Source organism: Pimephales promelas, chromosome 2 (genome assembly GCF_988280905.1).
Source record: "Pimephales promelas chromosome 2, fPimPro1.hap1.1, whole genome shotgun sequence".
Lineage (NCBI taxonomy): Eukaryota > Metazoa > Chordata > Actinopteri > Cypriniformes > Leuciscidae > Pimephales > Pimephales promelas.
The window spans coordinates 44,838,352-44,856,201 of record NC_142770.1 but is presented as its reverse complement, the minus strand read 5'-3'; the positions used below and the strand labels follow the sequence as shown (position 1 = coordinate 44,856,201).

The 17,850-nt window shown below is 36.6% G+C and overlaps 1 protein-coding gene and 1 long non-coding RNA gene across 2 annotated transcripts; both read right to left on the bottom strand.

Annotated features, from left to right (window-relative positions):
• LOC120485856 (uncharacterized) lies at positions 1-6,144 on the bottom strand. Its single transcript, XM_039681634.2, is given in 10 exon segments — positions 1-350; positions 352-502; positions 2,182-2,250; positions 2,634-2,696; positions 2,889-2,951; positions 4,456-4,626; positions 4,849-4,935; positions 5,042-5,195; positions 5,490-5,656; positions 6,020-6,144. Coding segments are annotated over 9 exon segments (942 nt in total). The 5' UTR covers positions 5,652-5,656; positions 6,020-6,144; the 3' UTR covers positions 1-328.
• A 1,898-nt stretch (positions 6,145-8,042) lies between these two features.
• On the bottom strand, positions 8,043-9,549 carry LOC148997598 (uncharacterized). The gene is made up of 3 exons (XR_016147440.1): positions 8,437-9,549; positions 8,313-8,332; positions 8,043-8,173 (listed from the first exon to the last, which is right to left on the bottom strand). It is a non-coding gene; the product is annotated as an uncharacterized LOC148997598 (long non-coding RNA).
• Between the last annotated feature and the right edge of the window lie 8,301 nt (positions 9,550-17,850).

Here is a 17,850-nt window from a genome sequence, read left to right as displayed (position 1 = left end):
TTCAGTACAATAGAACTTTATTTGATCCCCACATGGCCCAGTTTAAAAGGGACCACATTGAAGGTGCCAACAAACGACAACAATAAAGACAAATTGGGGTGAATCAAAACAACAAAAAGATCAGCTTTAATACAGGTTCATCAAGTGTATTTTAATGAAAAAGGTGAAAGGCACTTAATGCATTTTAAAATGCACATATATGTATGTATGTATGTATGTATGTATTATGTGAGTGTGTGTATATATTTGTAGGGATGGGTTGGGGGCCGTCAACACAGTAACAATAACTACTACTAGATACATTTTGAATGCACTAAATAGCATAGGTTCAGGGTGTTTGCATGGTGTTTGCAGGGAAGGCACATGTTCTTTTTAAAACCACATGCAGTGTGTGACCATGATTGGCACACTGTGCACTGTGACCATGAACGCCACTTCTTTCTTGCGTTCTTATTCTTGTCGTCAAAATGGATGCGGCAGACACAGCACACATTGTCTCCATCTACCAAAGGAAAACCACAAATATTTTGGAAGTCAAGCCAGTTAATTCGAAGCAACATATAAAAGGCAGCTTACTCATTTGTAACTGTTGCCAAATGCAAATGTGGATATTGCACATCAATTAATCTCAGATATTGCTAATGCTCAATCATGTAAAAAAATGTACTGGACAACACCCTTTGCGCTTCTGAGATGTTTTTATACATTACTGCACGTTCTGCCTGGAATCTGCCCATTGAAATACTTAAAAGTGAATCTAGTTAAATGATGTTGTATCCTAAATGAAAGTATTGGAGGCTAATTTGTCACAGTCTAATGGTTTTTTTTTATCCATTTTAAAATGTTTTAGTCTATTCTTCTGTTTCCATATCTGTTCTTATTGTAGTATTGTAATCTGTTGAAACTGCTTATTTATATCCAGGCTGCTGCTAGTCTTGGCCAGGTCTACTATGAGGAAGAGCTCATTTGTTATTTTGTAACTTGTTAAAAGAGTAGTTCACTTTTAAAAAAAAACTTTTGCTGAGAATTTACTCCATAGATATCTATATAAAGGCTAGATATCACGTCCACGCTGCTGGCCAATGGAGGTCGACGTCTGCACCTGGCGGCCATCTTGTCACAGGCAGCTCGCTCACTCGTAACATTGTGTGAACGGTACATGTACTATTAAAATAACCATAACTTGCTCAATTTTCTACCGATTTTCAAACGGTTTGGTTTGTTATAATCGTCAGAGATGTAGTTATGACACAGCCTACTTATGAATAATAAGTGTATAAATAAATAATCATCCAGATAATTATCGCCACGTTAATAACTTTTGTAAGAAACCAAACCGTTTGTAAATCCGTCAAGATTTCAACGAGATAAGAGTATTTGTGTTCGTGTTGACCACTTCGTCACCACGCCTGTGACATATGGCCGCCGGTGATGACGATAGAAACTCCGCCTTAAGACATCTAGCCTTTATATAGATATCTATGATTTACTCACCCCCATTTCATCCAAGATGTCAATGTCTTTCTTTCTTCAGTTGAAAAGAAATGAAGGTTTTTGATGAAGACATTTCAGGATTTTCTCCATATAATGCAATTCAATGGGAACCAAACGGATCAAGGTCCAAATGAGAGTTTCAGTGCAGCTTCAAAGGGCTTTAAACGACACCAGACAATGAATAAGGGTCTTATCTAGGACCCTTCGAGTTATGACTCGAAAAAAAGATTTGTTCATTTTGATGAACGAGTTTGAACAGGAGAGTCACGAACACTCATCACAGAACAGAGCAAGGCGAGCATTTGAGCTTATAAAACTTGAACTTTGTTATTTATTTTTTTTTTTTGAAATGAGCGATCGTTTCGCTTGATAAGACCCTTATTCATCGTCTGGTGTCATTTAAAGTCCTTTGAACAGTTTGTACTAAAACTCATTTGGACCTTGAACCGTTTGGTTCCCATTGAAGTCCATTATATGGAGAAAATCCTGGAATGTTTTCATCAAAAACCTTTATTTCTTTTCGACTGAAGAAAGAAAGACATGGACATCTTGGAGGACATAGGGGTGAGTAAGTTCTCAGCAAAAGTTTTTTTTTTTTTTTTTTAAAGTGAACTATTCCTTTAAGGCAATATATGGTATAACATTCACTTCCTGTTAAATAAAAATAACCACAATGTGGAAAGATACCTTTATCTGCAGTCATCACGATGGCTACAGTAGTGGCTGTTTCTGCGGACTCTTCCATCTGTTGTGCACCTAAAGTACATAAAACAAAACACGATAATAACTTTCTAAATACATTTTTTTAATCTTAATTACAAATTCATAATTCAAACTGTAGGCATTTATACTGTCAATAGTTAATTAGTAAATCATTAATTAAAAAAAAGTTCCATTATTTGCATCTAAATCTCAACAGCCAATTCAAAATGTAAAATTTCCAGAATTCCAACCGTATATATGCCGTTTAATGTCACCTGGATAAATATTGTTGCAATAAATTGTAATTTTCAAACAAGTGAGCTTTTCTCACTGTCAATGGAAGACTAAGACAGTAGTTTTAATTAAGCTTGAACTTAAGCAATACCAAAAACTGATTTGTAACATTTGGTAAAATGTATTACGATTACATGAAATACCATTTTCACACATGGCCTCTAAAATTTCCTCCACCGACTTCGTCTGGATGCCATCCGCTGTGTCTGTTGATTTGAAAAGATTAAACCATCACACAAAGGTGAACATTTCATCTTTTGATTAATTGTATTATTTCAATAATGTATGCAGTAGTCAAATGTGCTGTGAAATGACCAGGTACATATCTAGTTAATAATGCCTCTAAAGTTTTATGTAATATATTTATTTAAAGATAAAATAAAAACAACTCAGCATACCTTCTGCATCCATGTGCTCTGACATCTCCTCTCCCAAGTCAGGGGGGTTGCATTGTGCTTCATCTGATTGATATATTTAGAAAAAAAGAAAGAAAGACAGAAAAAACCCTTATTTAGCATGACCTTAACAAATAACTGGCCTTCCTGCAATAGTACTGGAGGAAAATAATGAATCACACAGCAGTGAATATATCAATGAAAGAATTTAATTCGAAGGAATTATATACATATACTTTAATTAGTGAATAGTTTGATGAGCTTAAAAAAGATGAAAACCATTGCCAAGGGCCACATTCACTAGTCACAACTAATCATCTATAGGATATTCAGGATGACGAAACTGAGATATTGTCACATCCCTTACAAACTGTCAAAGACACATACAGAATCTATAACTTGAATCTGTTTCAATTAAATTTTATTTATATAGCATTAATTCATAACAAAATTTCTCTCACAGCACTTTACAAACAGAGTAGGTCTAGACCATACTCTTTATAATATTGTTAACAAATACCCAACAATTCCCACCATGAACAAGCACTACTGTAGGTGACGGAGGCAAGGAAAAACTTCTTTATAAAGGGGTCATATGATGGTTATAAAAAATAACATTATTTTGTGTATTTGGTTTAATGCAATGCGTTTATGCGGTTTTAGGTTAAGAAAAGCCATTATTTTAGACATTCTGTACATTATTGTTGCTCGCTATGCCACTCCTTTCTGAAACATGTCAAATTTGTATAAAGCTCATCATTCAGAAAAGCATGGTGTGCTCTGATTGGCCAGAAATCCAGTCCATTGTGATTGGCCCAAATACCTTATGCGCCTGATGGAAATATCACGCTTAATACCATATCTGGAACATCAGCTTTGTTATCGTTGAAATGACAAAGATGTAGTGAGAGCTCTCCCAGGTGCTATAAACAGTCCTCTGGAAATGCGCAGCACACAGTTGAATATTTGGGTTGTAGCTGGAACAGTGTTGTAAATAAAGCTTTGCACTGTTTTCTAATTGTGTCCTCTTTTAGAAAGCCAAACAAAGTAGTTGGACTTTTGCAACGAAAAACACAGAGTCTCCACGACATGCCGGCACGGATAAGAGTTATGCCTTCTTTGCGTATACATTTGGGCGGTGTTATGGAACTCTGCCCCCACATACTGACGTAGAGATTGAGTGTTTTGAGTGGAGATTGAGTGGGGGAAGTGTTTTAAGAAGGTGTGGCTGAGCCTTCCCTTTTACAAAGAGTATCTCTTAAGGTTTGAGACTCTGATCTTTGTAACGCTACAGATCTTATACATGCACAAACAGCTACATAACATAAATTAAATGACCCCTTTAAGAGGCAGATACATCAGAACCATGGCTCAGGCTGGGCGGCCATCTGGCTTGACCGGTTGCGGTGAAGGGACAGATAGAGATGCAACGCCCCAAAATTATACAAAGACTTACATGTAAGCCTATATATTATTCTTTAGTTAACTTATTTTCCCCACTTTGCATAGAGCCAAATGGTCTGCTAAAACACAAGTGGAGAAAGACACTGGTAATGGTAATGTCACTTACTTATTTCAAATGAAATCTCCTCTGCAGCTTTCAAAATTTCGACCAATTGGTTCCTTCCATAAAAGGAAGGCTTCCTGAGAGTAAGGCTTGTGGGCAGTCCAGATACATTAATGGTCATGCTCTGATTTACCAGGGACTGGTAGGGGAGCCTCCCAGTACCTCCGGCCTCCTCTGAAATACACAAGCACACATATGCATGCACAGATTACACAATGTTACACAGTTGGACAATTGTCACTCTCCCCTCTAGTTGATAGCCAGTGTACAGGCTGCAAACAGACATTTTGGTACGGTGTCAATCTAATGGTTGATGGGCACATTAGATAATTTATTCATTTGATAATAATGCCATGGATTCATGAAGGTATTAAAAGTATTTGAAGTTATGCTTACTATATTTTTGGTTGAATAGATCTTGCACTTTTCCTACCAGAACACTGACATGTTCTCTGGTACTGGGTGTTGCGGGTGAGGAGCTGGCTACAGATGTAACAACAGACAACAATAATTTCATAAAACTTTATGATGTATATTTGCACTATTACAGGCCTGAGCCATTTTTTGTGGATTTTTATATAACCAATACCTTTGAAATGCAGTGCAAAGTTGTTCACTGTCTCCGTTGAATCAAGGAAATCAGTGGCTCCTTTGCTGCTCAGTTCAAACACCTCTAATGTGGACTTTTGGCGGTCAAATGACAAAATGGCTGTTTCCACACCCAAATCCTCAAGCTTGGACACCTTTACAATATTTAAAAGAAGAAGACAACCACAAAAATAGTAAATACTTGATTATACACAAAACCTACTTTTAAAAATTCAACACACACTGAAGAAACAACTCATTACAGGGCTTGGCAATATATGAAAACAGTGTTGTCACATGTGTCAAATATGTGGCCAAAGACCACCCAGGGATACATTAACTATAAATTAGTTGTTTACATAGAGTCCAAATGCAATCATTTTTTTTCTTCTCATAGTAATTTGTGACTCCTAATGCTTGACCACCTTGATGTGAATAGATTTCCAAACCTCTAACTTCAGCTTCTTAAGGTGCATTTTAATTCGGGCATCCCTAATCTCAGGGCTAAGGTCCTGTGTCTGCCCATGTGCCCTCAGTGCCGCTGCCTCTTGAAAGTATTTTTGCTTTTCATCTTCACTCAATGAGGCCCACCTGCCCTTAATGTCATTCATTGTGCCTGAGGAAAAAAATAGATGCACAGAAAGCTTCACACTTTAGATTCAGCCTCCCTTTTTTGAAGTAAATTCATAAAAACGAAAATCTGTCCAACACACTGGTTTACTTGGGTTGTGAAACCCATTTCTCTGTAACAACTTTGTAAAAACCAGATAACATGTAAAGTAGATGACCTGATGATTCTTTTCAATACACACAGCAGTCTTACGTTGATGAATGCAACTTGTGTGAGTTAAGTTCTTGCCAAATACTATCTTGAAAATCTGTTTCATGTCCCTTGTAAACCCCTGATATCAACAGGGCTACTATGTACAAACGAATCATTTAGTATAATTAAAAGCAGCCATTACATTTTGTCTCTCACCTTTGTTTTTGAATATGTCCCTACAAAAAAGATTGTAAGGCGACAGCTCTCTGACATGAACTTTGGCCTTTGATTGCCGGGGTTCAGACGAAGCTTTTGTAATTTCTGATCTTTTGTAATTACCGATCCACACTGAAAAAAATGATGTGTTGGCTTTACTTAATTTTTTCATGTAAACAGGTTCCACCGGTTGCACATAACTTTGTTTTGTTAAACAAACATAATTTGTTCATGTAACTTCAACATCATGGAAGTCATTTTAAGCCATCCAATCAAACTCTAAGCTGAGTGTTAAAGTTAATGAGACAATTAAGTGAATAACTGAGTGATGATTGAGCATTATTGAAGACACCTGATGTTAACAAGCAGAATCACTGAAGGAGAAAATCACAAATTGTAAGTCACCGTTATGGAGATCAGTGTTTGCTTTAGTTGGGCTCTTGACCCTTACACTTTTACTTTAAACTTTGTTTGGCTGCTGTTATCGATTTATAACAGGCAAATGAACAAAGAAAATTGTGATCCGATATTGTTGGTTATGTTTTGACATAATCATGCTGTGATCTGTAAACTCTAAAAATTCATAATTCTGATGGATAGGATTAACTTGCTAGCAACAGTTTAGTGATTATACAACATATCTGTATTTTCTTATAACAGAAAATATTTAATAAAACTATTCTGATCAAATCACTTAATCTTTATGTAGAAACAGATATCAATAATCAGCCTGTCTATCTCAATCGTGGTGACATTAATAGTCCTTCTTTCCACCAATTACAACTCATGAATGTCTCCTATCATGCATTGCGGTTTGAAAAAATTATGATCTGAATTGTCTATGTAATTTACTTTTCCTAATTGAATATTCTACTAGTCACCGTTGTTGAGAAGCATTGACTGAATCTTGAGGTCTGTGTGTGCCTTAAAGAAAAAAAAAATTGTAAAAAAAACATCTTTTGTGAACATTCTGGATATTTATGCAGAATCTCAGTTATACACAAACCAACAGAATAAATTATAGACATAAATTTCAAATGATGAATGTCATTATATGTCCAACATTACTTTATAATTGTTTATCTTTGTTCATCTGGCAGGTATTACTCAGATGCAACAGTAAATTAAAATATAAAGTTAATAATATAAGGGTGAAGAGCCCAACTAAAGCAAACACTGATCTCCATAACGGTGGCTTACAATTTTAGATTTTTTTCCCCTTGTGATTCTGCTTTAGGTGTCTTAAGCTCATTATTTATTCATGCAGCAATGCATGATGGGAGCCATGAATGAATTTTGATTGGTGGCACCCAGACATTTTTTTTGTTTATTGATTTGATCATTTGAATTTCATTGAAAAGGCTCAAATTGTATGTTCTACAAGAGCAGTGCTGGTATGATCCATAAGGTAAATTTAACAGTTTGGTGCAGTTTGACTACAAACCGGAAGTTTGGTGATTCAATCCCCAGTTCCACCTTTTCTATGTGATCACCTGGCTGTTATAACTCATGTACAGCCAAACATAATCTTAAGTTAATAATATAGGGGTCAAGAGCCCAACTAAAGCAAACACTGATCTCCATAACGGTGACTTACAATTTGTGATTTTCTCCTTCAGTGATTCTGCTTGTTATCATCAGGTGTCTTCAATAATGCTCAATCATCACTCAGTTATTCACTTAATTGTCTCATTAACTTTAACACTCAGCTCAGAGTTTGATTGGATGGCTTAAAATGACTTCCATGATGTTGAAGTTACATGAACAAATTATGTTTGTTTAACAAAACAAAGTTATGTGCAACCGGTGGAACCTGTTTACATGAAAAAATTAAGTAAAGCCAACACATCATTTTTTTCAGTGCAGTTCTGAAAAACAAAAACAAAAAAAATAATGAAAGAGTATTACACCAACTAAACTGAATGTTAACAAAACACTTCATTTATACAAGCAGTGCAGCAGAATGATATATTCATTTGACAAGTTGTTTGTTAGTGTGGCACTTACAGTAAGTAAAACTTACTTCTATGACAGTGGTGTCCAAACCAGTAGCAGATGCAGCTCTTGGAATTAATTCTGACCCAACTCGTGTCATTCCATCCTTAAAAAAGGATTTCAGGGTTTCCTTTTGATTCCCATTAATGGGAGTTCTCTCTTGTTGAATAACAACAAATAAAGAAAAAGCTAGTCAGTAATAAATCAGTAATAATAAAAAAACAGAGTGTTGCAGATCATACCATCGCTCTCAGACACACTTGATTAATGCTTCTAGATTAGCAACTGCAAGGCTTACCTCTCTGGGCCATCTTCAACCTAAAACATAAACAGAATGTGAATGGGCCCTTCTCTCTAAAAAGGCCCAAACCAAATTTTGAATTGTTCAAAGACAGAACATGGAAGTAATAAAGCAAACTTACCACAGAAGTCCTTGCAATCCACTGGCAATTGATGCTGTAACTGTAAAGGGAGAGAAAAAGTTAGGTAAATAGATTTTAATGTTACACAGGCAGGAAGACAGATAGATTAATAGATTTTTTTTTTCAAGTTCAATGTCACGGACAGCAATAAATGAGACACACACCGACACCACAGTCTATACTTCTAATAGATTGTCAGTAACGTATTCGTCTTTTGCATGAATGTAATTGTAAGCTTCCTCGTGTGGGAACAAATCCCTCCAAGCTTTTTCAACCCCCCAAAAATTTTACATTCTAGTCATGATCCCGAGGTTCCCAAACAGAAATAAAATACGTCATGTGTTTGAATATTTCACTCATGTCAAGAGTAAGGTTGTGGAAAAAGTAATTTTGCAGGCTAACTTTACGTTTAACTAGAAACTACATTTCCCCAGTAGCCTCATGCGCAAAAACATGCTTATTTAGCAACTTTAATGGTCAATTAAACAAGCAAGTTAGTTAACGTAATGCTAAAGGCTTTACGTAAACGTAATAACGTAATAGAGCCTAACGTTGGCCTGTTTAACGTTTACAAAATAATCGTAATACGCTTAACTTATGTCAACACTCATGTCACGCAACATTAAAACACATTTTATGTATTGTTTTCCATTATTGACTAATTATTACGGTATAAATGATCGGTTTTATCATTAAATGTTCTTACCTGAAAATACCAAGCGCGAAATATCATCATACGGTTATCTCATAACGTCACGCAACATTAAAACACATTTTATGTATTGTTTATGTATTGTTTTCCCTTACTAACTAATTAATTACCGTTTAAATGCTCGTTTTTTATCATTTAAATGCTCTTACCTTATCAAAAATCAAGCGCGAAATATTCCAACGTAGCTGCGTCATTCAGTAGACTTCCGATTACCGGCGAGCTGGATTCTGGGATTGGAGCTGGAGTCTTCTCCTGTATTTGTCGGTGATTAACCATGTGGATGGATGATAACAGCCTTCTGAGCCTACCAGTAGGCGCAGCAGGCCCCTACTGGCCCATATATATGGAATGATAACCACTGATAATGCCCATTCAATCGAGTGATAACATTCGAAGCGGGTGATTAAACTTAAAGGTTGTATTAGTTAAGTAAGGGTTAATGCCCGACGAGGTGTCCATTGTCAGGTTTTAATGGACGACGGCGAGGCGTAAACCGGCCGACGCGCAGCGGAGGACGGTTGCCTCCGCCGAAGTCCATTAAAACCTGACAATGGACACCTCGGAGGGCATTAACCCGCTTATACCATGGTCACTTGCCAAATAAAACATTTTTAAAACATTAGTTTATATTTTAATTAGGCTAAATCTAGTTTTTACAAATAATAACTTGCCTTGCCTGACTGTTTATTTAGCAACCGGAGATATTTAGCCTATAGTCCGCTTAGCTCGTATCCCTTCAGGTTCACAAATGCATTTTTTTTTTCATGAAACACAAAGGTAGGAATAGTTTTTTTTTATTACACATAAAACAATTAATCAAACAACAATAAAAAAAACAATTAGCTCTGCCTCTGATCTCCAGCGATTTGCGCTTAACGTTATAGAGGGCAATAAATTAATCAGATCAAAGAGAGCGTCATTTGCCTCAGGCTCCTTAGGCTTGAAACGCTGTAACGTTCAGCCTTCTCCTGCCTTGGTTGTCTGGACAGCTGCGTAAAACTCCCGCAGGGTCTCATTCAGGGGTGCGTTTCCCGAAAGCATCGTTATCCAACTATGGTCGCAAGTTACGTCGTTACCAATAGAGTTCAATGGAGCAGAGCAGCAGCGGTGTAATTTTCTCCATTTATTTTTACATTTTTTCTTTCTTCAGCAGCATACCAGTCGTCAAAGTTGCCATATTCTCCATAAATGTTAAAAGAAATAGCACGAAGTCGCTCATTGTTGTATTAGGCTATAATATCTAACGTTAGATGATAGAGCATGTGACTGCCTGTTGCTATGGTTACTCACAGCCGTTGTAGGCAGCGCATTTATTTATTCATTTCGAATGGTAAACAGGCAGTTTCACCAGAACTACTTTACTAGGTGTCCTCTATCACTTTTTAACGGACACCCTGCAGCCAATCAGAATCGAGTATTCACCCAGACCATGGTATTATACCATGGTCTGGGTGAATACTCGATTCTGATTGGCTCTCATTGGATTCTGAATGGGCTCTCATTGCATCCCTCCAACAAACACCATGAAAGTTGCCACACAAACAAGCAATTCTTCAAGAGCCCAAATATATAATAGATGCTTCTCCAAAATCATGCCATTTGCACTGCTGAATGTCTCAGACCAGGAAAGTCTCCTGTCTCTCTATGACACAAAGAAGCACAAAAGTGTCACAGTGACTTCAAACATCACAGGTAATCTCTCTCAGATCTCAGATCAGATCGTATTCAATCATCTGCAACGTTATGTCAGAAATGCTGAGCAGTTTCTACACTTCTGTTCTGGATCTTCTGTCATATGTGTTGATCTGATCAAGGTAATCTTCAATGCAGACTCTGGCCTCAGCAGAAGACCAGTTGCTCATACTTGTGGAGCAGTAGTTTAAAATGTGATATTTTTAGGTCAAACCGTTCTTGTCTGTCAGTCATATAATGCCTAAAGTCTATGGTCACCACCTCAAAGAGCATGCACAGAGTCCAAATTAAACAACTGCAGAAACAAAGACACCTACATCTTGGATGCCCTTGAGGTAATCTAAAACATACAAAAAATTAATTTCACAGTGAACTATCCCTTTAACATTCAAAGTGTTATCACAATCAAGTAATCCTAAATACATTAAATGTTCAATCATGTTACAAAATGAGCATCTTTCTATTTATAAGTGCAAGTTAACGTTTGTGCACAAACAGTGGCACAATGTTTATCACAGCCTCAAGTTCACAAATGCACCGTCACAGTAAAAACTTTCTAAGATTTTAGGGACTGTACCGTAGCAGAGCAATGAGCCGAACTCTCCATGAACACCTTCTCAAAGTGTCTTTCAGTTCTTTTGGGTATTCAAAGTCCAAGGCAAAAAGAAGACCCAACAGGTTTGCAAGTGCAGACTGCAAGTCTGGAGCATCTCTCAAAACAGTCACTTCCTCCAACACAACATCATCTTCAGATGCCACAAGGATCCTCACCTTCTCTGGTCTGTCTGTCCTCTGGAGTCTCGTCCTAATAATAAAGAATAAATCAATATCACTTGAAAACAACAAAAAAATATACATTAGCAGCGTCACTGAACGCTGATCCACAACAGAACCACAAGACGATACAATGCTCAATAAAGTCGTAATTTTTGGACCAAAATGTATTTTCGATGCTTCAAAGCATTGTAACTAACCCACTGATGTCACATGGACTACTTTGATGATGTTTTATTTCCTTTCTGCACTGTTAGACCTTACCAGGTTTTTTTTACAGTAAAATACTGGCAACACTGTTGCCAGTTATTTACTGTAGAAATGCACTAAAACTCGAGTTAACTAAAAAAAATACAACTTATTAGTTTTAGTGCATTTTTACAGTAAATAACTGGCAACAGTGTTGCCAGTTATTTACTGTAAAAATGGACTAAAACTCGAGTTAACTAACTTAACTTGCAGAAACAAACTTAAAAGAATCAACTAAATGTATAATGCATTAATAATGTGAGCAAGGTATTATTATGAACTTATTCAATTAGAAACAACAAAAATTAACTTTTGTAATTAAAGAGATTTCCACCAGATTCTACGACTAACACAGACAGTGCCTTTTAAATAAAGCAACATGCAGCGTATCATCAATGTTTGTAGATCTTCTCCTGGACTGAAGCTCAGGCTCTACTCTTCAGCACAACGGTGACCCAAAAAACAAGATTTTACAGTAAACTACTGGCAACAGTGTTGCCAGTATAAACCTGTTTTATAACTTACAGTTTATTACTGTTAAAATACATTTTGTGGGAGTGTCTTTTTATCTTACACTGTTAACCCTTTCAACTCCACAGGAAAATCCACACTAAAAAAAGTAAAAAGTAACATTGATGCAGTGTTGCAGTGAGATAATTAAGGGAATATGTAAGTGATTGTTGAGCATGAACACCTGCTGTTAACAAGCAGAATCACTGAAGGAAAGAGGAACAACAAGAACAGAAAATAGAGAAACACAAGAACTACAACTGACTTCAGCCATTACACATTATTACACTTATTATTAACCAGTATGGCTTTATTTCTGTCATACATCTATAGAAGATGTTGAGATGTTTAATTGAAAATGTTTGGTTTGAAGTTACCATTATAGAGATCAGTGTTTGCTTTAGTTGCTCTGCTGATGCTGTAACATGAGATTTTCTTTTCGAGTTGTGTTTTGTGCAAGTCACACTTGTGCAGACAGTTTAGTAATGATTTGATTTGTCAAAATAATTATGTAAATCATCATATTGTCTGTTCATTTAGTAAAAAAATTCATTCACAGAGTTTAATCCTCAACCAAAAGTGTTGCATTACCACCACTGTGAAAACAGCAATAAATTATGACTCATTTTTTAACACATCATACATAAACAGGAAAAGAGCTACATATTCTTGCAGAACCACAAAGATATCAAAATTTAGCACATTAATCTCAACGATGGTGGCAGTATATATTTTTTTATTCATGCAGCAATGCATGCTGGGAGTTTTATACTATCCTGGAACCCAGCATGCACTGCTGCATGAAACTTTTGAATGTTACCGTTGTTGAGATGAATATTGTAATTGTTGATGTCTGTGTGTGTCTGAGACAGGCATGATATTATTTTAATGTTTTATATGATTACAATATTATTCAGAAGACATGATTAACCAACATATTGATTTCCTGTTGTAGATTCACAGATTTATTTTGTACTCCTTATTTAATGTAAGTTTCATATTATAAACCCATATATTCAAAGAGAATACACAGGAAAGATCTGAGAATCTAAAATGATCATGACATCATCACAAAAGCCAATAACACCAGATCAACTTCCTCTTGACTTTTCTTGCTATAACAAATGTGTTTTAAAACTCACTGTTACAGCAGTCAGAAAAAGATAAATGTAACAAGTCCAGGGACAAGAGACCTACTAAAGCAAATACTGAACTCCATTATGGTGACAAAAAACTTTATTATTAATTAAATCTCTGTTAATTCTCAAAAAGAACTTTTGTACATGTATGAAATAAATAATGTTAAACTGGTTTGTAAACTGTTTTCACACTCTGTGTTGCTGGAAGTCAGTTGTAGATCTTGTGTTTCTCTTTTTCAGTTCTTGTTTCTCTGTCCTTCAGTGATTCTGCTTATCAGGTGTTCATCAGTGTCTCAATTCACTCACTTCTTTTCATTCAAGTGGACTATATTAGTGAACTAATGTAGGGAATAAACAGTGAATGAGGGTATAGGGTGTGAATGTGATTATGAACACAGTCTGAGTGTCGATTATTAATTCACAGTATATTCCTGTAGGCTAGTTTTGTTTTCTACGGTATATTACTGTTTTAATGGAAAATGGTATGATAGTGTCAGAATTTGGCCTGTTGCCAGTATTTTACTGTAAAAAACCTGGTAAGGTCTAACAGTGTAGGTAATTAAGTTTATTAAATGCATTCAAAACATATAGGCTACACATTCATTATTGATCTTACAGGGCCATAGACAGGGCTTTATAATCAAAGAGGTCCTAAATTTGAGGTTGGGGCTTCAAATTTTTTTTAATTTCTCTGATGTGCATTTCAAGACGTTTGAAGACCAAAAAAAGAATAAGAAATAGCTTTAAAACCATGTCAGTGGGCAGTACATTCTCTTCCCCTCCGAAGGCTGAGCTTTTTTAATGTATACTAAAGGCTACAATTTTTATTATATTCTCAATATGTACACATTCGTTATTACTCTTGTGGCTAAAATGATGAAAACGGCTTTGTTAATGTTTCTTGTCCCCTCGCAATAACAACCCACATAGCAAACAGATCCGGAACGGATCTGCCGCGGAGGTAAGAACAAGGTCCGGAACGGAGTCCACTTGCACAGCGCAACGGATCCGGAACAGATCCGGATTGTGGATCCAGACTAGATCCGCGGCAGACCCTATCCGGATCCGATCTGGACCCGTTCATTTCGGTCTGAAAACCTTTCAGATCACTCATTCAAAACTAGTAATCTGGCCAAAACTACAAAAATATTTCAAATCTATTGGTGGGCCAACATTAGATAGACTGCCCACTAAACAACATGATGTCCAAAAGATGTCTTTTCAACGTCTTTGTCACAAAAGTCGGATGCTGAAAAGACGTCCACTGAAGAGCCAGAATTAAAGTTTTTATGACGTGTTCTGCACGTCCGATGTAGACGTTCATCGAACCTTCGTACAAGTTTAAAAACTAGGTCAAATGTGGCCATCGTGTTTAAAATTCATGTTTATATCAATGTCATTTCCTTACATTGTTTAGATGAGGTTTAGATGTTGATATGTTTCATTTTAAGTCACCATTGTGGTGATGAGTGTTTGCTTTAGTTGGGCTCTTGGTCCCAATTCCTCTTACTTTAACTTCTCTTTGGTTGTTGTAACTGTGTGTTTGTATAACACTATTGTTGTTGCATAGAAAGCCAAGAAAAAATAAAATTGGCTGTCATCGGCTCCTTGTTGATGATGACAAAAACACAAAGCGAGCTTTTTTGTAGACTTTTGTCCTTATATCTGTTGTTTATAACCACCTATTTTGTGGAACTGTGTTAATTGGACCAGTACCATTAAAATTATCGCTTATTTGAAGGTCAACAAAAATCATGTGTACACAATGTTTTGAGCAAATATATCACATAGTCACACACAGACATCACGATTTTGCACATGATTCTCAACAACGGTGACAACCAAAACAAAAAAGCTTGGGAATCAAGGATGTTTTGTACTTTGAAAACTACCCATCATGCATTGCAGCATGAAGCTTTTTTTATTGTCACCGTTCTTGTGATACATACGCAAAATCTTGATGTCTGTGTGTGACTATAAGGTAAATTTCCTAATAACATTGTTTAAACAAGCTTTTTTTTATTCACCTTCAAATAAGTGCTAATTTTAATGGTATACCAATAACACAGTTCCACAAGATAGGTGGTTATAAATGGCAGAAATAAAGACTAAAGTCTAAACACAACATCAAATGCTCACTTTGTGACTTAGCAATGATAATCAACAAGCTGATGCCAGCATCTCACTTTTTCTTGGCTTTCTGTGCAACATCAATAGTGTTATACAATCACACAGTTACTACAACCAAAGTAAAGTTAAAATAAGAAGAATTGGGACCAAGACCCAACTAAAGCAAACACTCATCACCACAATGGTAACTTAAAATGAAACATAACATCTAAACCTCATCTAAACAATGTAAGGAAATGACATTGATTTAAACATGAGTTTTAAACTCAATGGCCAACATTTGACCTAGTTTTTAAACTTGTACGAAGGTTCGATGAACGTCTATATCGGACGTGCAGAACACGTCATAAAAACACGTCATAAAAACTCAGTGGACGTCTTTTCAGCATCCGACTTTTGTGACAAAGACGTTGAAAAGACATCTTTTGGACATCATGTTGTTTAGTGGGCAGTCTATCTAATGTTGGTCCACCAATAGATTTGAAATACAGTATTTTTGTAGTTTTGGCCAGATTACTAGTTTTGAATGAGTGATCTGAAAGGTTTTCAGACCAAAATGAACAGGTTCAGATCGGATAGGGTCTGCCGCGGATCTAGTCTGGATCCGCAATCCGGATCTGTTCCGGATCCGTTGCGCTGTGCAAGTGGACTCCGTTCCGGACCTGGTTCTTACCTCCGCGGCAGATCCGTTCCGGATCTGTTTGCTATGTGGGAAACTATTAAATTGCACGAGTCACGTTACAGGCCTATTTATTTCAGTTCAAAATGGCGAAATTAGACAAAAACTATATTAGTTTGCCTGGTTATTTTTTTTTTTTTGTCATTCGTTTAACATTTATGACCTAAAAAAATGTAAAATATGAAGTTTAGCCACTTACATCTTATCTCGCACTTGCCCGTAAACTGAAGCGTCGAGTAGCTCTGCTGAAATTCGCGCTCAGCGTCTGTGAATATAAAGCCCGCCTACTTTGATTTGATTTGTCATCTCAAATATTTTGACATATGACGAGCAGTGACAGACCAATGAGGCTCAGATGAACACGAACACACACACACACACACACACCCTGTCCTCTGTTTTTGACGTGCTCTCTGCTCGCGCGCTGAATCTGATAACAGAACTTACTTAGGGAACACGGAATTCTGTCGCCAACGTTTAGGGGGGCTGATGTCGTAGGAAATGTATTTCACAAAACGATGTTGTTACGAATCCTCACGCTTTTTAAAGTGGGCATACGGAGATCTTTGACATTTCCTAGTGGGCATACGCAAATCCTTGACATTTTCTAGTGGGTATACGGCGTATACCTGCGTATCACGTAGACTACACCACTGATTAGGGCTGATTTCTGTCTCCTGACTGAAAAACTGCTAATAAGCAAATCCAGGTGATTGGAACAAAATACTGAGGCGGACTTTTACTTTCTGAACCTGGACTTTACTCCTCTGAAGAGAATAGAAAAAGAGACGACACAGATGAAATCACCTGAAGAGAAGACATTAAATCTGAAGATCTCCACAGAGGAGGATTAAACAACTCCACAAACAGCAGCTTCACTTATTACTAACCAGACTGACTTTATTTCTGTCAGACTTCTACAGAAGATTTTATTGTGAATTAACAGAGGTTTAACTCAGTTTCATTTGAAGTCACCATAACAGTGATTAGTGTTTCCATTAGCCAGGCTCTCTACTCTTATAATTTATTTGATCTCTTCTGTCTGCTGTGACAGTGTGTTTGTCAAACACATTTACAGTAACAAAGTTCAACAGAATCAGGTGATGAAGATTACTTGGTGGTGGTTTTATAATCATCATGAAAAAGCCTGATTCACTGTGGTATTTGAATATAATAATTATTTTGACAAATTATTTAAAAAAAACAAAACCTGTGACTAGGGCGATGTATAGCACAATGCACGTCTAATGAGTGAAGCCGGTTCCTTGATTAGTAGTAAATCACCTTCACCTGCTTTCAAATGGACGATATGAGTGTTAAATTAACCCAAGAGTGTTAAAGTTAGGGCTGGGCGATATATCGAACGATATGGAATGCGCATCTAATCAGTAAAGTCGGTTCCTTGATTAGCAGTAAATCTCCTTCACCTGCTTTCAGATGGAGCGGCATTCACTACAAAGAGCCGTAGATCACTGACAAGCTGAGCCAAATCGCGTTAATATCGAGGACATATCAATATCGATATTTAA